The sequence below is a fragment of the Balaenoptera musculus genome, chromosome 12, assembly GCF_009873245.2.
Source record: "Balaenoptera musculus isolate JJ_BM4_2016_0621 chromosome 12, mBalMus1.pri.v3, whole genome shotgun sequence".
NCBI classification, from domain to species: domain Eukaryota; kingdom Metazoa; phylum Chordata; class Mammalia; order Artiodactyla; family Balaenopteridae; genus Balaenoptera; species Balaenoptera musculus.
Window position 1 is genome coordinate 52,950,699 of NC_045796.1, and position 20,479 is coordinate 52,971,177.

The following is a 20,479-nucleotide window of genomic DNA, read 5'->3' on the forward strand; positions in this document are numbered from 1 at the left end:
AGGGGTTAGAGGAGCAGGGGCAGATTGTGTTGGGCCTTGGAATCCATTGTTGGAACTTTGCCTTTACCCTGAGTGAGATGGGGAGCCATTGGAGGGTTTTGAACAAAGGAGCAAAGTGGTGGACTTCATCGTTTCTTCATCTTCCTGCTTGCCTCATTTCTAATCTTTTCATTTTTGCAAAGCTAATGGACTAAAAATATTATCTCATTATTATTATAATACTCCTTTTCCAAATTATTAGTTAAGCGTCATTTTATATGGTTTTGACCATTTGTGTTTCTTTTGGAATTACCTCTTCATTTCCTTTCCCATTTTGCTCTTGAGCTGTTTATCTTTTTCTTATTAATTTCTTGTCCAGCTTGGACAAGCTCCACACGTATTTTGAATATAATCTTCTGTCTATTGTATGTGTTGCAAATATGTTATTTCAAATCTGTTATTTCAAATCAGCCTATATTTTGTTATATAAACATTTTTGAATATTTTACTCAATTTTATCTGTTATTTTCTTTATGACTTCATGACTTCCTGTTTTATTTTGCAAGGCTTTCTCAGCCCAGGGTCATAAGAATGTTTTCCTAAAGTTATACTTTCGTTTTTCACATTTATATATTTGATCCATCTAAATATATTTTTATCCTCGGAGTACAGTAGGTATCTAACTTCATTATTTTTTTCCCTTAATCGATAGCCAGTTGCCCCAACAGTTTTTGTAAGAATATTCCATTTTTTCCCTAACAATTTGAAATGTTATCTTTACCATAAATAATTAATTTTCCAAATATATTTGGATCTCTTTCTGGAGTTCATTCCACTAATCTATTAGTTTGTTCTTGTGATATTACTATTCTTTTAAAAATTGCAATAGCTTCATAAAAAGTTTTAAAATCTGGAATGACAGGCCTCTTCCAAAATTTTCTCTGTCATTTTCAAATTTATTCTTCCCACATGAACATAAAAGTCAGTTTTCCAACTTAAAAAAAAAAAACTTTTAGGGCTCAAATAAAATGATTTTAAATAAATGACTCTTGCCTACCATTTTAATACTTTCAGAAACACCTGGAATTTTGTATATTTTGTGTTTTGGGTTTTAGAATCAGAGAACCCTGGGCTTCAACTCCAGCTCTGCAGTTTACCAGCTAGACTTGAGCAAGTTACTTAGCCTGCCCACCCAGCTTCCTTCTATACAATAGAGATAATGCTTACGTCAGAGAGCTGCTGTGAGTTTTACATTATTTTATTTATTAATCTGTTAATTGAATTATTATTATGCTTGCAAAATTATCTTATATAAACTTGCTCAGCATACAGTAACTAATTGGCTTAAAGTAATTAATTTAGTAAGTGGGAGCCATTTCTGCTATTAGGCATTTTTAAAAATAGGATATTTGAAGTATTTTCAGATGAAATGACATGATGTCTGACATTTGCTTCAAAATAATCTGGAAGGAAGAAAATCTGGAAGGAGAGTGAAAGGTGTATCTAAAACAAGATTAGGGTCCACAGAGGTTCTTTATGCTATATTTTCTACTTTTGTTATGTTTGAAAATTACCCAAATAAAAAGTTTTTTCAAGAAATGCATCTTTAGGGGCTTCCCTGGTGGCGCAGTGGTTGAGAGTCTGCCTGCCAATGCGGGGGACACGGGTTCAAGCCCTGGTCTGGGAAGATCCCACATGCCACGGAGCAACTGGGCCCGTGAGCCACGACTACTGAGCCTGCGCGTCTGGAGCCTGTGCTCCGCAACAGGAGAGGCCGTGACAGTGAGAGGCCCGCACACCGTGATGAAGAGTGGCCCCCACTCGCTGCAACTAGAGAAAGCCCTCGCACAGAAATGAAGATCCAACACAGCCAAAAATAATAAATAAATAAATAAATAGAAATTAGAGCACTGAATGTAAGATGAGAAAAGTTTAAAAAAAAAAAAAAGAAATGCATCTTTAAAAAGGAAAGCAAAGAAGGAAGGAGAGGGAAAAAGGAAAAAATAGAATAAGAAAGAAAGAGAAAGAAGACTGTATTATCTTTTATCTCCTTTGCCTGTGTGGTGAAACACTATTGACTCTTTTATTATTTTAACACCAACTTAAACATGTAAAACATTTTAAGAGATTTCAAGTTAATATTAGGAACAATTTCTGATAATTAAAACTGTTCATCAGCAGACCTGGCTCCTGTGTAATTTGTTATTACTCATCCCTGGAAGGGGCTAATTGAGCTTAATTGACCTATGGGGTCGCTTCTAACTCTGATTCTATAAATCTGACTTTTTAGTTTATATCATTCCTTACCTTTTGAAACTCAGAGTGATAGCTGGCCCCTCTACCTTTATAAAATTGATTGCTAAGTAAAGAGCTATTCATTTAACAAATGTTTATAGGCAGGCTAGGGAAATAGGATAGTATCATTTACAGTGTTGTGAGGGAGAGAGAGAGCAGGAAGAAATATGGCTAAAGAAATAATTACAACATAGTACAACAAATGACTGAGCTATGTTCGAAGGCTTTCAAGCACAGAAGGACTTAACTTTGGGGAAGTGAGGGAAGACTTCAGAGAAGTGACGCATGGGCTGATTCTTAAAAATTGTTTAAACAAAAATTTATCATTCACCCTATAGCAGCAAAAGTATGGCACAGTATGGCAAGTGGGGGCTACTCTTCGTTGCAGTGCACGGGCTTCTCATTGTGGTGACTTCTCGTTGCAGAGCACGGGCTCTAGGCATGTGGGCTTCAGTAGTTGTGGCACGCAGGCTTCAGTAGTCGTGGCTCGCGGGCTCTAGAGCGCAGGCTCAGTAGTTGTGGCGCACGGGCTTAGTTGCTCCGCGGCATGTGGGATCTTCCCAGACCAGGGCTCGAACCCGTGTCCCCTGCATTGGCAGGCGGGTTCTTAACCACTGCGCCACCAGGGAACCCCCTGTGATATAGTTTTTATTGACCGTATCTTTTAGGAGTTTATTTGACTCCAACAAACAGTAGCTTAAAGGAATGCAGTGTTTATTTATCTCACATAACAAGAAGTCTAGAGATGGGCATGTCAGAGCTGGTGCAGCCCTAAGAAGTCATTAGGGGTCCAGGCTTCTCATTTCTTCCTGCTCTACCATCCTTAGGTTGGGGGCCCTCTTAGGATCCTTAAAGTTTCCATTGTGCCCCCAGGCAGCTGGACCATAACCAAACAGGAGGAAGGGCTAAGCTCAAAATGCCAAAGGCATGCCATCTGAATCTGTCGCCTTATATCAGAAACTCATTTGATTTCTCAGAAACTCCACCTTGTGGACCTCCACTTACATTCATTGGCCAAACTGTGCTACACAGTCACCTCTAGCCTCAAGGGATCTTGAGGAGGTGAGTATTTTTAAATGAGTACATTGTCTCTCCAACTGTAACTACAGGTATGTTAGTAGTGAGGAAGGAGAGAGTGAAGAGGTAACTAGCAATGTCTGCTATCTTATTTCTAAAGCTTAGGATGCTAAAAAAATTGGAGAATGGTTGGAAGAATATGGATCAAAGCAGATTAAGTTGTTTAACATATAATTGAAAGAAAGTAATTTGGTGAAAATTCGTGTAAAAACATTGATTAATCCTCGGGGTTACATTCAATGTAGTAATTACGTCCTTACTCTGATTACTTAACATAAGCAGTATTCATTTGTGACACTTTTCCAATCAAGATTTAGCATGAAAAATACCCAAGTACTAAAATATATGTACATAAGATTGCATGAAGACTTTTATATAAGATAATTTTAAAAATCCAGTACATTGAAAGTTTACTAGATTGCTTTGGGTGGCTAAAATAGGAATAAGATAATGAAAAGGAAAAATTCCCAGATTCTTTCATATTGTCACTGCTTCTCTGCTGTATGCTAAACTAACTCTTGTGTAATGTGGCCTGAAGTTGTTTATCTAATGGTAAAATCTTAGAAGTTGAGAGCATCATACTAGATAGTGGAATTGCAGGACAGATTTCAAGATGACCAATCAGTTCATTTCTATTTCTTGTAGAAAAGTAGATACCAATAATAGCAAAAATTTTGTCTCTTTTTAACTATTAACTACCAGCCTAAGTAATTTTTTTTTAATCCCCAAATTTTAGAATTTTAGAGCTGAATCTTAAATTTTAGGACTGAAATCCCTGAATCTTAGAACTGGAAGAGACTGTTTCTCCAGTTCCCCTCCTTTCAGTGTTCAGAAGACCAAGGGCCTGAGAGTTTAAGGGATTTGCCCACGACCTGTCTGTTATAGGCAGAGGTAGAACTGTTATCCAGATTACTGATTGAGTTAAATCACTTGATTTGATTCTAACCAAATGATTTGGAAACAACTTGATTACTTTCCCTAGCTACTATGAACAAAAAGAGTCAAGTCTAGTCATTAATATACTTTCTCCTAGAAAAATTCTCTTCTGTAGTGCTTAGAACTAAGGATGAAAATTGGACAAGTTTGTGGTGGGCATATACCAATCTTGGTAACATTGGTGGCTTTGGCCCCCTACCACCATTTACTATTCATTAGGTAAATAAACATTTTAAATTATCATTGGTCACTATGACAAGGTGGCTCTGAGTTCCAGCTTTGTCCTTTATAAACTGAATGTTCCGACCAGGTATTTAACCTCCCACACCTGCTGTAATTAGAATCACAAGTAGATAAGTGAAAGTTATTTGCGAATGGTGGGTACTGTACATATTATGGTTTTTCACTTTTGTTATTACCACTGTTTTTGTTGTTTCTGGCCATGTGGCATTTAAAGATTGCCATTTGTTTAATGAATGCAGTTTTATGATTATAGATGTCTTTATTAAAAGCTCCCAATCATTCATTTTCATCCTTAGGGTAATTCAGAACACCTACAACTTCTGCTTCCCTGGTTATTACTTTCTTTCATAAGCTGAACTGCATGAGAGATTTATCCAGTGCTTAACCCTTCTTGAGTTTTATACTTGCTCGTAATCTCATTGTGCAATTTTTGTGAAATGTAGCAGCGAACTTTTTCGTAAACTAGAATACATTTGCAGCGTACTAATAAAATATATTTTTATTCCTTTCTTTTAGTCACTCTTTTAAAGGATAGTTTTAAATTTTAGCTCCCTTTTTAAAAATGTTTTCTGTTAACTTCTCAATAGTCTTATAAGTCTCCATCCTTGGTGATTTTCTTTGGGGTGTAGTGAGGTTTTAATCTAAACCATGAATTTACTCTTTTCAGAAGCTGTTTAACTCACTGGTTCATCTTCTCCTACACCCCCAATTTGTAGTCAGATACAGTATGTACACGGGGTCATTTTTACATATTCTTTTACTTTTTTTTTTTTTTTTTTTTTTGAAGCAAGGGGAGTAAATTAGAAACGTAATTTTTCTTTTGTAGATGCCAAGTATTTTGGCTCCTTTACTTTATTACATCTTTATGTAATTACTGTACTATAGTTGTTAAACGAGTACTACATTTTTTTGAGAGAAGAGTCTCTTATATTTATTATTTGATTGTCTTATATTTATTTGTCTCCTTGTCTAAGGCTGTTATTCTAGGTCAAATGCTTAAATTTGACCTTTAGGTCAAACCCTTTTATTACTTGGGCCTTTGTTATAGCTTCCTCCACTGATCTCTCTACTTTCACTACCTACTTTTTAATATTTTATTTAGGTATATTTTCTATCTTTCAAGTTACCACAGACAAAAGTTTTGCAAGTTGTTTCCCTACCTTATAACACCATATGTTTTTGCTCAATCCCCCAATAACAGTTTCCTCACTGCCTTTCCAGATTCTACTAAGACTTTGCCATTTCTTCAGCCTTTACCTCTAGCCCGAAACATTCAGACTCAAAGCCATTGACACATATTTTAGGCTTTTGTTGCAACAGCACCCACTCCTAGATATACCAGTTTCTGTACCAGATAGCTATTGCTTCAGAGCAAACTATCCTAAGATTTAGTGACTTGAAACAGCCATTTTATTTCTTACATTCTGAGGTTGCTCGTGTGACTGCATTGGACAAGCCTTAATGCATAAACACTTAGAAGGCTTTGCTTATGTCACGTGTGCTAATGTCTTTTTGGCCAAAGTAAGTCACATGATGAAGCCTAAAGTTAGTGTGGAGGGGACTACACAGGAGCGTGGAAACGAAGAGGCATGATTCACATGGGGCCATTTGTAACAGATTTCAATGGATTTCTAGCTCTGTATTACTGTGTGCCTTTGGGCAAGTCATTAAACTGGGTACGACAATTTTCTCACCTATAAAAAGAGGTTAGTAATACTTATCATAGGGTGGTTATGAGGTTTAAATTTTTTAGTAATTGTTGATTTTTTTATGATTATAAAAGTAATAGGGCTTCCCTGGTGGCGCAGTGGTTGAGAATCTGCCTGCCAATGCAGGGGATACGGGTTCGAGCCCTGGTCTGGGAAGATCCCACATGCCGAGGAGCAACTGGGCCCGTGAGCCACAACTACTGAGCCTGCGCATCTGGAGCCTGTGCTCCGCAACAGGAGAGGCCGCGATAGTGAGAGGCCCGCGCACCGCAATGAAGAGTGACCCCCGCTCGCCGCAACTAGAGAAAGCCCTCGCACAGAAATGAAGACCCAACACAGCTAAAATAAATAAATAAATAAATTTATAAAAGTAATACTTTTGTTGTAGAAAATGTACAAACTATAGAAAAGTATAAAAAAGAAAACAAACATCTTTTGAAATCCCGTCTGATACAGTACTATACTATAAGCTCCTCAAGGGCCTTCTCTATTTTAATTACTGCTGTAGATATGTATCTTGGTTCTTGTTCTGAAAGATAAGGTCCTTGAAGGAAGAGACCACATTCTGTTCATCTCTGTAAATCCCACAGCTTTGCATTTAGGATTAAAAGTAATAATGCAGGGCTTCCCTGGTGGCGCAGTGGTTGAGAATCTGCCTGCTAATGCAGGGGACACGGGTTCGAGCCCTGGTCTGGGAAGATCCCACATGCCACGGAGCGGCTGGGCCCGTGAGCCACAACTACTGAGCCTGCGCGTCTGGAGCCTGTGCCCCGCAACGGGAGGGGCCGCGATAGTGAAAGGCCCGCGCACCGCGATGAAGAGCGGTCCCCGCACCGCGATGAAGAGTGGCCCCCACTTGCCGTAACTAGAGAAAGCCCTCACACGAACCGAAGACCCAACACAGCCAAAAATAAATAAATAAATAAATAAAGTAGCTATAAAAAAAAAATAAAAAAAAAAAAAGTAATAATGCATAAAAGTGCTTAACCTAATGTCTGGCACAAGTTATATTCCCACTTAAATTGGAGTTTTATTAGATACCAGTAAGAATTCTCAGAAATCTTAAAGTTATACTGAGAACAGAGTATCTAAATGGAACTGTGGAGGGTGGCCCTTACTGGTCAGCTTCTCTCTGGGGAATCCTGGTGACTCGTGGGATAGAGAGTGGGGAATGGTAGAGAGAAGAAAGGTGTCAGAATCTGCTTATGGATCCCAAACTACTTGATGGAAAGGCCTCTAAAAAAAACTTCATTCAAGTGTCTTTGCGAGGGTGCTTGATACGAAGTTACACCAAACCCTCAGCTGCATTTGCCACAGTTCTGTCTTCAGCTTCATGATGTTTCCCTGAGTTTGAAGCATTCAGCTAACAATGGCAAGACAGAGACACCAGAAACGTACACCTGATTTCCATGACAAACTGGTAATACTAGTGGGGCCACTTTGTGTTGCTATTTGGGTATATGCAGCAACACAAATTGGAATACTGTGGAACCTGTCCCCTGCTAGCAGAGTCACCCCAAAAGAATGGAGAGATCAGTGATCATCAGTCATCCAGCTGGTATAATACTGAATTGCTTCAAAACCAACTCATAATTGATGCCAAGTAAAAGTACCGTGTACCCATTAAAATATGGCATGATTGAAAAAAGTGCATTTGAAACCTTCAAAAACAAACCCCATGAAACTTCAAAATGCTAAGTGAAATAAGTCAGAGAAAGACAAATACTGTATGGTTTCACTTATATGTGGTATATAAAAAAAAACAAAACAAAACCAAAAACTGAACTCATAGATACAGAGAACAGATTGGTGGCTGCCAGAGGTTGGGGTCAGGGGGGTGGGGGGTGGGAAGGGAGACAGAATGGGTGAAGGTGGTCAAAAGGCACGAACTTCTAGTTATTAAAAAAAAAAAAGCCATGAAGATATAATGTACTGGGGATATAATGTATAAATGGTGACTGTGGTTAATAATACTGTACTGTGTATTTGTAAGTTGCTAAGACAGTAGATCTTCTCATCACAAGAAAAAAAAATTTTGTGACTACATGTGGTGACAGATGTTAACTAGGCTTGCTGTGGTGTTCATTTTGCAATACAGCCCTCCCTTGATATCCACGGGGGATTGGTTCCAGGACCCACTTCAGATACCAAAATCCACGGATGCTCAAGGCCCATAGCCGGTCCTCCATATCTGTGGTTCCACATCTGCAAATCCAACCAACCTCGGATTGTATAATACCTAAGTATTTATTGAAAACATCCTCATGTAAATGGACTCACACAGTTCAATCCCGTGTTGTTCAAAGGTCAACTGTATGTACAAATACCAAATCATTATGTTGTACACCTGAAACTAATATAATGTTATGTCAATTATATCTCAATAGAAAAAAACTTCATGAAAAAGGAATAATCTTAAAAGAGAAACACTAATCTATAAAATATTTTGTTGTTGAAAACTGAAGTCTGACATTAGTGATAAGTTGGTATTCTTTATACTCAGACAAGTCTTACCTTTATGTTTTAGTCAAAGAAGTTTGGCAGAGATCACAGAACTTATCCATACTGCTCTCCTTGTACATCGTGGGATAGTAAATTTAGATGAATTGCAATCTTCTGATGGGCCACTGAAAGACATGCAGTTTGGAAATAAAATAGCTATCCTGAGTGGAGACTTTCTTCTAGCAAATGCCTGCAATGGACTAGCTCTGCTACAGAACACCAAGGTAAAACTGGGCAGGGTTTGCTTGTATCTGGATGGCCTTTGGTTGACTGCAAGAGCCACAGAGGTCTGGACACCCTGCTGCCTCAACTCCCCACACATAGATGCTCAGTAAAATTGTGATGATGATAATGACGATGATGGCAGTGTCAACACCAGTTAAAACTGGTAAATGCTAGGAAAGAGTTTTGAAATTAATTTCTATTTTTTTCTGATTACAGATGGAATTATTTGTTAATTATAAGGTAGTGTTAAATATTCAATATAAAGAAGATATAAATAAATATTACCTATCAACTCACTATCCAGAAATAATCACTGTTGGTTGATATTTTCATGTATTTCCTTTCAGTCTTTTTTTGTTTGTTTATTCATACCTTTATATATGTGGATTTGGGGGTAACATAAGTGAGAACGTACATGTGCAAGATTTTTTTTAATCCCGCCTATTTTCTCCCATGGCATATATGATGTGGGCATTTTCCCATGTCATTAACTTTTTTCATAAACTTTCTAATGGTTGCACAATATTCAATTATTTAGATGTAATATTGTTTATTTAAGAAGTTCCTTATTTTTGGACATTTAGGTTGCTTCTGATATTTTACTATCATAAATAGATTTGCAGTCTATTTTTACACATCAGTTTTTTACACAACATCTTTACACATCAGTTTTTCCTCATTCCAGATTATTTCTTTAAGATAAATTCCTAGAAGGATTCAAAGGGTTTAAACATCTTTAGTATTCTTGATATATATTGCCAAGCTGCTTTCTAGAAAGACTGTAGAGGTAGTCCTTATTTATCAGTTAGGATTAGGTATGACTATAAAATAACAGTGACCAAAACAAGATAAGAATTTATTTTTCTCATTTTTTACATATTTTTACTACCTGGGAGTAGGCAGTCCAAGGTTGATATGGTGATTCTAAAGTCAGGAACCTAGGCTCCTTCTATCTTACTGCTCTGCCATTCCTATCTTACCACTTTGTGGCCCAAGATAGTTGCCATCATGTCTTCACTCCAGTCAATAGGAAGGAAGAAGGAGGAAGGGCAAAGAAGGGCAGATCTCCTCCGTTGAAGATCAAGTAAATGTACAACCTGGACACCGAGGACAGTCTCAGTGTAAGTCTGCTGTCCCAGAATCCCATCTGACTTAGCATTTGTCCTGGATTTTTTGTTTTTAACAGAGATGGTTACTAATAATTACATTAGAATAAGCCAGCATGGGTTTGATAGATCTCCGCTTTCTACTCCCAGCCTCTGCCTCAATTTTTGTCTAACATAGGCCAATAATATGTGAGACCCACGTACAGTAGGGGGAGTTCTCATGTTAAGTTATTATTAAATCTGAAAGACAACCAGCAATAACGCCTCTCTTTTCCCAGTGCTTTCAGACACCTCGCAATCAAGGACAGAATGCAGGGCAATTGTTAATATAACAAAGTACACTGAATGTCTAAAGACAGTTAACTCCTTTCTGTCTCAGGTGGTAGAAGTATTTGACACTGCTGCCCCAGCTGGCCATTTGGTGTATCACCCAACTGTATGGCCCAAGTCTGGCCTTCAGGAGTCATAAAACCACCAGGTACCAGTCCAAAAGCTCAGTGGGAAATATAGTAAGTTAGAGGTCCATTGTCTATGAAATAGACATGTGGGAAATTGAGGCTGATCAGTTCTGTGTAGACTGAGTGTGGTGACCTAGATGGGTGGGATGGGGGTGGGGGGTGAGAGAGAGGTCCAAGAGGGAGGGGATACAGGTATACATATAGCTGATTCACTTCATTGTATTATTTATTTGTTTGTTTATTTATTTTGGCTGTACCGGATCTTAGTTGCGGCATGTGGGCTTTTTAGTTGCAGCCTGCGGGCTCTTAGTTGTGGCATGCATGTGGGATCTATTTCCCCTACCAGGGATCGAACCTGGGCTACCTGCTTTGGGAGTGCGGAGTCTTACCCACTGGACCACCAGGGAAGTCCCTGGCAGTACTTTGTTTTTGCAATAAACCTTTTGGCAACAGCTCAAAAAAATAAAAGTATATATTTTATATTTTAAAAGTGCTGGATTTTTGTTTCTCAAAGAAGTTAATAAGGAATGTGTAACTTGCATAAAATGTTTATTGACGTTTACTGTCCACTATGGAGACCGTAGTGGTATCACTGACCACATGAAAACAAGAAGAGTCGAATCTGCTGAAAAAGTGTCAGGATCTAGTTCCAAAATTAGTGTTACTTTAGGGAGGCTTAAATGGTTTAAACCATGTAGCTGAAGAAAGTATGCATACAACTCTGTAAAGCCTAACTTTTGTTTAGATAAATAACTATTCTTCTAAATTGATTTCACTCATTTTTGTCTACAAGCGATAGCTTTATGTTTGTTGTCTCTAATAATGGAAGAACTTTGCAAACAGTTAAATAATTCCAGTTTCAGTTGAATGTTATCAGGTACTTCAAGTAATTAAATCATTTTAGTTAATTCTAAAAATGTTTTCTTTTTCCATCCATTCGTGGAATCAAGGTAAAGCTTTTGGAAGTATATTCTATCAAAGGTAAGGACATTTTGAGTGAGATTGGAAATTCAGTTTAAAAGTTGAATATGAGGGACTTCCCTGGTGGTCCAGTGGTTAAGACTTCGCCTTCCAGTGAAGGGGGTGTGGGTTCAATCCCTGGTCAGGGAGCTAAGATGTCACATGCCTCACGGCCAAAAAACCAAAACATAAAACAGAAGCAATATTGTAATAAATTCAATAAAGACTTAAAAAAAAAAGTTGAACATGAAAGATAAAATTGTTAGTTTACAATATTAATACAAGTACAAATTTAGGTGAAACACATACAGTGTTGTGATAAAAATGACCGTCTTACTATCTTGAGAAATCTATGGAGTACTTGGAACTGGTTGAGGCATACCCATAATTCATAATTGCATCGAAGCAAACATCAACATTCTACTAATTGAAATAGAAGCTATTGTTACAAAAATTTACAAATATCTTTATAGTCAGAGTCTCTGGGCTACAAGATTTGGGGGATATAGCTGATGTTGAGTATAAAACTATATAGTTCAGCACCACAGTATGTGCCTTCTCTCTTTGTTGCCTGTCATCAATCAGATTTTAGAAATCTTTATGCCCAACAATGGTATTGAACTTTGTTATAAATGGCTCATCAAAGTTTTGGTGACATTTTGTTCAAAATCAATTGGAAATCTGAAATCAAGTGTTCAACAACTGAAACACCCAATGAAGCTTTTATAGAACTGCAATTAATGAAAACAAAATTTCCATTGGAATTTTTCCCTACGGAAGGAAAGAAGGAATTGAACAAAATAAATGGTAAGAATTCAAATGCTCTACAAGATTAAAATTTGCAATTCTGTACTTCTGATTTGGAATATTTCATCTTGCAGGAAGAATCTTTTGGTGGTGCTCCTATTTTGAATAAATTATACACATACATGAATAAAATGAAATTGAGAAGGCCTAGACTTTGCAGCATCTAATTTTGGCAAAACATTCAAAAGAATCATAGAATCAATTTATTTGACAAGTTTTATCTTTTAAAAATATTTGCCAAAGAAAAGTACTCTGAAGGAAGCAAGAAAACAGTACCTTGAAAATATTTGGGGTGGAATAGTTACACTTTTCAATGTGAAAAAAAAAAAAATTAGAATTGTCTCTTCCATTTAGCAAATTTGCTCTGAGCTTACCAAGTAACTCAGAACCTGTAGAAAGAGCATCTTTCTCAATTAAAAATATTATGGTCTACCAATAAGAATCAATTAAAATATCAGTAGTTTCAAATTAATTAATTATAAAATGCAACTGTGAAGAATATTGCTAGCAGTTTTATTTTCAAATGCCATATTTTTACAGACACATCCTTCAGAAAAATGCCAGTGACACAATATTAGAGACAGGTATTGCTAAGAAACAAAGCATGTGAATATGTACCAAGAATAGTTATTCTACTGACTATTTTTTAATATTCAGATTATCAATATAAAGAAGTTCTTTTTTATTTTATTTTAATGTACATGGATATATGTTATTTTTATTTCTTTTGAAATTTTATTTTTGAAAATGGTTTTTGAATAGAACTAGTTAACAAGTCCCCCAGTATAATAAAATCAATTGTTAGTTAATAAATACCAGTTTCAAAAAGTACAAAATTTTAATTATTTTAGCACTCCCTTTTACTCTCACATGGCCCAGTTCGGATGATAAATTGTATAGTGTCACCACTTTAACGACATTTCTCAGAAGTTATTTGAAATCCTTCTGCTTACATCCTATTGGCTAGAATTTAATGATATGGTCACACCTAGCTGTCAGGGAGACTAAGAAATGTAAACTTGATTGTGGGGTTGCCATGTGCCCAACCAAAAATCCGGAAGATGCAGAGAATAGATACTGGGAGACAAGTAGCATTCTGCCCTACCTTCCCATCCCACTTTTGGCTGGCACATATTTTCATAAGACAGACCTGCTGGTTTTAGGGAGAAAATAGTATGGTACCTTTAATATATAGTTTATATTCATCTGAAAAGGAAGCTAAAGAAAGAAATGAATTGGCCGTATAAAATGGAATAATAAATAATCTCAGTTGACTTGGTAGCCACTCTCTGACTGCATTGTCCAACTTCCCTCTTCACCATACCTGCTATGGTCTGTGTTGAACTTTGGGTCTTGGAGAAGGAGGAAGCCTCAGAAAGTGCAGGTCTGGTATGGTTTCTGGGTGCCTTGAGTTGCACATGACTAGCCACACACACTGGCCACTCATGGTTTAGACCCACATACCTGAGAGGAAGAGATGTTACAGCCATACTAACTAAGTCCACATTTCAGTAATTAGCCCTCAGCCTGGCCCCTACCATTAAAAAAGAAAAAAAAAAAGCTTATTGCCTTTAGACAAATTTATATCTGTTTGCTCTGATTATCAGATCTAACTCACTTAAGCTATTCAGATGAAATGTTATATAAGGTTAAGATGGTGGTATTAAGTACAAATATTATTAACATGCTATAATGACACAAACAAGAATTCACTTGTGTTAACCACTTTATGGGAATAATATTTAATATGTTCCTTTTTCTTAGCTAGCTTGTATCATTCACACATTCTTTCAGTGTGGTTCAAGTTCAGAGAAAATGGAGGCTTTGTTCCCATCAAAATCAAATCAGATTCACAGCCTGTGAAATCCACTCCTGGTGTTTTGCATTCAGAAGCATCACTATAAATGTTCCAGAGTCTAAGACCTCCACCATCTGCTCCATTAGGCACTGGATTTCAGTAGCACTACTTGATTTACTCCCCCCACCCCACCCCCAAAAAAGCTTAGAATATCCAAGCAACGGTTCAGCCTGAAGCTTCTCCTTGGAATAAGAATGATCAGGCATTCCCTTCCCCTCCAGTGAGCCCTGTACCTTCACGGTCTCTGCACAGGTTTGCACCTTTAGATTTGCATTTTATCAACCTTTGTCTGGTGAGGAATTTTTTTCCTTTTTAAGCCATGGTATGTTTTTTTCTGACTTTGATAGTTGTGTGTTAAATTGAAGCCTTTATTCTATACAACCCCGTTCATCCAAAACATGGATCTTTTGCACATTGTTCTTCAAAGGGTCATTGAAGGCTCTACAAGGTCAATTTCAAAAGATGCTTCACTGGCTCACTTTTTGTGAAAGACCTTGACTACCATGTCCAGGGGTCCATAATTGATCTTCTACAAATCTAGGCTTTTTGTAGCCCTCTTTTAATCATAATAGATGATTTCCAAATCATGTGAACAGTATTTTAAACTGAGTAGATTGTAAGGGGTAACTAAAATGCTTTATCAAAGAATTTTCTTTGATAAAGCAAATCTCCCATATTCAGAGCCAGTACCTTTCATTTAAATACATGGCAATATTCCCCTTAGAATATTTTTTTTAAGGAAAGTAAAGTTTTATCTCAGAAGAGGAATCATTTTATTAAATGAGTTCCCAGAAGCTTAAGTTAAGTATAATACAAACTACTAAAAGGGGGGTTTTGAAGGGGAAGAAGAGGTGGCGATAAATAAGCTCTCTACATATGGTTAATATCTTGGTAAAGTTAGATTCTATTTAATGATGTTTTAATTTCCTTTTATAAGAAAGAAAAATTGTCAGCAATAGCAACATAAATAGAGGCCACAGAAATAAGGGAGCCGGTAGAACATAACACAGAATTGTTGTGTATAGTTTTCTGTTCCTCCACAGTAACAGCCTGCTTTTTCTTTGAGGGTGTATATTTAACTTGGTAATTAAAATTAGCATATTTGTAGCAACTTTAATTTTTTCTGACTTACTCATTCTACCAATTTCCCATTTTCTTTTGCTACTGAATTCTTGTCTGAATTTCTATATTATGTGTTTATCACTGTACTTCTGCTGGGACAGGCCATTAGATGAAGTATTCTGCAGTCATATGAAATTCAGAGCTGTTTTATAATTGCCAAGGGTAAAATTAGCAAAGTCAATTTTTCTCCCTTTGGCTTTTCCCTGAAGATATTAGGGGTCTTCAAGGTAATTGCCTTAGGTAACACTTAGATTTTTAAATATCTTTAAGTATAGAAATTGGTATATTAATCCTCTGATAATTGTCTTCTTACAGTTATAGCTGTAGTCACGTAAGTGTGAATTAACAAGATTTTGAATTCAGTAGTGAGTTTAAAAATTAATGCTTGAGTTATCATTCATTTTCAATTATGGGACCTAAGGGCACCTTTTTATTTTAGTACTTCACTGTATAAAGACCCTGAACTAAGAGACCTCAGATGCCTCTTTTTAAGCTATAAATTCCCTGACTCCATTGAAATAAATTGCTCTATGTTGTGTTCATGTAGAACATCACTGAATGCTGAAATGATGGGGTCATGCCAGAATCTAAAATTTTAGTGTTTGAGCATCAAGCTATCAATGAGACATGCTGAATAATTGGGGAAAAATAATAACATGGAAAAGCACTATAATTTAGAAATCTGGCTGACCATTACAGCTTTTCCCTCGTCTCTGTGTTTACTTGTAGACTGGATTTGTATTTTAAGATTAAGCCACAGTGTAAATAAGACTGTGCACATTATTATTTGTCATCTTTTTTAAAAAAAAAAAACGTAGTGTTTTATATATACAGTGATGACCCTAGTAAAGAATTTAATTCACCATGTTATTTTTTTTAATCTTTGCAGTGATTTTCATTTAATGGACCTATGATTATACATCTGTGAGTTAGTTAGTTCTGGGGTCTTGTCTAAACATCCCAGAACATTGTCGTGATGTCACTCCTGGGGACCATTCTATTAAGCATTAGTGATTTATATTTCTAAATAACCAGTGGCACAGATGTAGTCCTTGCATAGCTGATGTATTTCCTTATGTTAACTTTGTTTTCCTAAAGGCATAAATATGTTGTTTACAAGGAAGAATTTTGTTTGTATAAATATGCTCAATTTATGCATATAAATCTCCTTTTATACCATCTATATATTTTAATAAAGCAGCTGCTATTGGTTATTTGATGTTTTTCTTATCTGTTATATTAATTTTACTTTCAAGTTCATGTTGAAAAGTGAAACCTAAAAACATACTATGTCATATGAAATTAAGTTTTTCTCTGTCATATTCATTTAAAATAGACATTATTGTGACCTTGTGTGTTTACAGTCTTGTCATAAGTATTTTACCTGTGGAAATTATTGAATTAATTGCTTTCATCCTCTTTAGTTTGACACCCAGGATTAATGTTCTTTTCTTCATATGACTCAGTCAAGGGTACATTTTCATGACTAGAGTAAATATGTGCAGAATGTAAGTGGGGTGTCATATGTTGTAACGATAAAGGAAACTATCTCCATATCAGAGAGGTCAAAATGCTATTATAAAATTACAATTTCAAAATCCCCAAAATAATTTTTCCAGCTTTTTTCTTATCACATGCTAACATAGCCACATATTAAACAGACATTCTGAGTCTGATTCCTTGTATTTAAAGTAAAAGTGATAAATGTTTGAGATGTGTACTAGAAATAAGAAGACAGGGACTTCCCTGGTGGCGCAGTGGTTAAGAGTATGCCTGCCAATGCAGGGGACACGGGTTCAAGCCCTGGTCCGGGAAGATCCCACATGCCGCGGAGCAACTAAGCCCGTGCGCCACAACTACTGAGCCTGCACTCTAGAGCCAGCGAGCCACAACTACTGAGCCTGCGTGCCACAACTACTGAAGCCCACGCGCCTAGAGCCCATGCTCTGCAACAAGGGAAGCCACCGCAATGAGAAGCCCGCGCACCACAACGAAGAGCAGCCCCCGCTCTCCGTGACTAGAGAAAGCCCGCGCGCAGCAATGGGGACCCGACGCAGCCATAAATCAATAAATTTTTTTAAAAGGCAAAATATTATGTTCTTTTAAAATGTATTATCTCATTAAAACCTTGAACTTTACCCTTGTGGTGCCATAAAACAATGGAATGAAGTATCTTTTTGTCATAGGAAGGTCAAATGCCATCATGCAAAATGGACACTTCTCTGAGTGTCTGTCAAACCAGAAACCTGAAGACAAGAAAAAAAGAGCAAGAGAAGCATTTCTTCCATATGCCTGGCATTTAAAGAAACCCATTTTTTGAAGTCTGTGTTCTACAAAAGTACACCCTCTGAAATGGGTACAGTTGAACCCCACACCGTGGTTGGCCATGAGAGGTAGAAACATACTGATTATGGCAATCTCATTGTATACTTCAGCAACCTCAATTTTTTGTAAATCCCTTTTCCCACTTTCTAGAAGTAAAATTAATTAAACCAGCTTTTTTTTCCCTCCAATTTCACTGACATAAATTGCTATTTCTCCAAAGCCAGAGAGAGAAAAAAATGTATTTTCCAGCTTGAGTTATTCCGTACTCTTGTTTTGCCTTTCTAATGATTTTACTCAAGGAATTTCCTGAGTTCAGAGTTTACAAAGTACTAGACAGATGAACAGCTGATTCCTTCCTCTTCATCCTCAGCCACCTGACCCCAGTCTCTTCTCCAACCATCCTTTCTTCACCCAGTAGACTTGTACACAGTGCCCCTTTCTTTGTCTTTTACTGTTCACAACTCAGTTCATTTCACCTTAGACAATCTCCAAAATGTATACACATCCTCTTCAACTGTTTTCCTCCAGGTTTTCATTCTTCTTTTACCTGTTATTTCAGAAAAATTGCCATCCACCGTTTTGCCTTCTCTTTGCTTTTTTCAAGAGGAAAAATAAACCAAGAAACTTGGAGTTGAAGAATACAGAGTAAAGCTTGGTATACTCTTGTGTTAAGAAAAAGGAAAATTATAATTAGAAATGAAATAGGCATAGGAAAGAACCAGTGTCTCTACCCTTACTCTCTTACTAAACCAAATTTCCCTGCAACCAGCAACATTTAAAGATCATTTTTAAAATATTTCCTATTTAGTTTTGTTTTCCAATTTTGTTTAGTTGCAAGTATTGGAAGATTGTGGTTTTCAATCCTATTTTTAATTACAAGTATATGGTATTTCTAATATTATGGGCTAACTAAGCTTTTGTGGGCTGCCCTGGGAACCTAGCCATCTTTTATAGCCTTTTATTTTAGGAAAATGTAGTATAAGCTCCAAAAAATTTACTTATAGATGAAATTCCAAAATGCAGTGCATTTGTAATCTGGTGCCTGCTATATTAAATTAATACTGAATTTGAACACCATAAGCAAAAGAAAATTTAAGAGCATCCAAAAGATCCATGTGACTACTTTTCATTACTTTTATTGATATAGCTTTGGTTTTAGCATTTCCATCATTTTCCTCTGAGTTGTAAATACTCAACGAAAAAATTCACTCTAAACCAAAGTTGGCTTACAGGGCCTTAACCCAGGAGCAAATTTTATTTATTTAGCAATAGTGATTGGGGAAGAGCCCTTTTCTGGCAGCTAATGACCTACTGGAAGACTTGTGTGCCCAAGGCAAAGCTGAAGGCCATTAGCGCAGCAGGTCATTAACTGACAAATGCCTGACCCTGAGGTCATTTCTGATATTGTAAACTGAAAACATTAAAGTGGGTTTGTTAGAAAGTATGGCTATGCCAAGGAACTTTCTTTTTAAGAATTTTGGAAAATGCATTAAGTTGTTTGTTGTTATTCATGTGACTTAATTGTCTTTGTTCTTTGTTCAGGTCAGTCAGATATCAGTAAACATCAAAACTATACTGTGTGTCTGTGTTCAATCTTTAGTTTTTAAAGGACAGTTTCCCTGTTTAGAATATCAGATTAACTACTTCATTACTAAGCAGCTGCACTCTTGTGGATCACTTATGTTTTCATCATATGTTGAGCTTTATAGCACTTATCTATTTTATATTCCTCAGTGATGACATATAAAGCTACAAAGAGGCATGGAAATAGCCCTGAAGTAGAAGTCTGTAGACCTAGTTCCTATCCCTACCTTTTTTTTTTTTAAATTCGCCATTTAACATTGGACAGCTCATTTTATCTCTTAGAACTCCAGTTGAGATCTTTTTCTCCAGATTGTTTATCTAATGTGTTAATACTCCATTTTCGAAATGAAATTAGAAACTTCATAATATAGAATATTTAATAGTTATTAAAATTACTACCAAACATTAAAAAAGTAACACCTTATATTTTTGAGTATTCACTATGTAGCAGACACTGTTGTGTTTTTTGTGTATTAACCCATTTAATCTCTCCTGAGACAGAGGAAAGGGTTAAATAATTTCCTTGTGGTAATAAATGGTAGAGCTGCTGCCTAAATCCAGGCAGTAAGGCTCTGAAATCCTCGTGCTTAGCTAAAGTAGAAGACAAACCAACAAAGAACCATGATGCCTTTTTTGCCAGCAATTTTGCAGTTACAGATACTGGAATTTATAATATCTTAAACAACTAGTGGTTTTTAAATATTGGAATAAACAATACAAACATCAATAGGGCTTTATAAAACATTTTAGAGAAATAACTACTAAGCAAAGGCAACTTGTTTTCTTAGTTTCCTCATCTATAAAATAAAGGCAGCATTATTTCCATCCCCTACCTCCTTGCCAGTGCCAATATTCTACAATTCTGAGTGTTGTAGGAAAGAGTGTAAACGTACAATATATAACCAGATTCTGACAAGGACATTAAATATGAAGAGAAACAAAGAAATCAAGAAAAATTGTTAATAAAAATCAAAGGTGTAATAGAGAAACCAAAAAAAATTTTTTTTAATTAATTAATTTTTGGCTGTGTTGGGTCTTCGTTTCTGTGCGAGGGCTTTCTCTAGTTGCGGTGAGCGGGGGCCACTCTTCATCGCGATGCGCGGGCCTCTCACTGTCGCGGCCTCTCTTGTTGCGGAGCACAGGCTCCAGACGCGCAGGCTCAGTAGTTGTGGCTCACGGGCCTAGTTGCTCCGCGGCATGTGGGATCTTCCCAGACCAGGGCTCGAACCCGTGTCCCCTGCATTGGCAGGCAGATTCTCAACCACTGCGCCACCAGGGAATCCCCCAAAATGT

At 36.8% G+C, this 20,479-nt stretch overlaps 1 protein-coding gene across 5 annotated transcripts in view; it reads left to right on the plus strand.

Moving 5' to 3' along the window:
- PDSS2 (decaprenyl diphosphate synthase subunit 2) overlaps window positions 1–20,479 on the plus strand; it is a 262,864-nt gene that overhangs the window by 141,814 nt on the left and 100,571 nt on the right. For all 5 annotated transcript variants that reach the window (XM_036871832.1, XM_036871833.1, XM_036871831.1 and 2 more), the window contains one exon: window positions 8,767–8,965. In XM_036871832.1, the coding sequence (XP_036727727.1) occupies window positions 8,767–8,965 (199 nt within the window). The remainder of the gene's footprint in view (window positions 1–8,766; window positions 8,966–20,479) is intronic.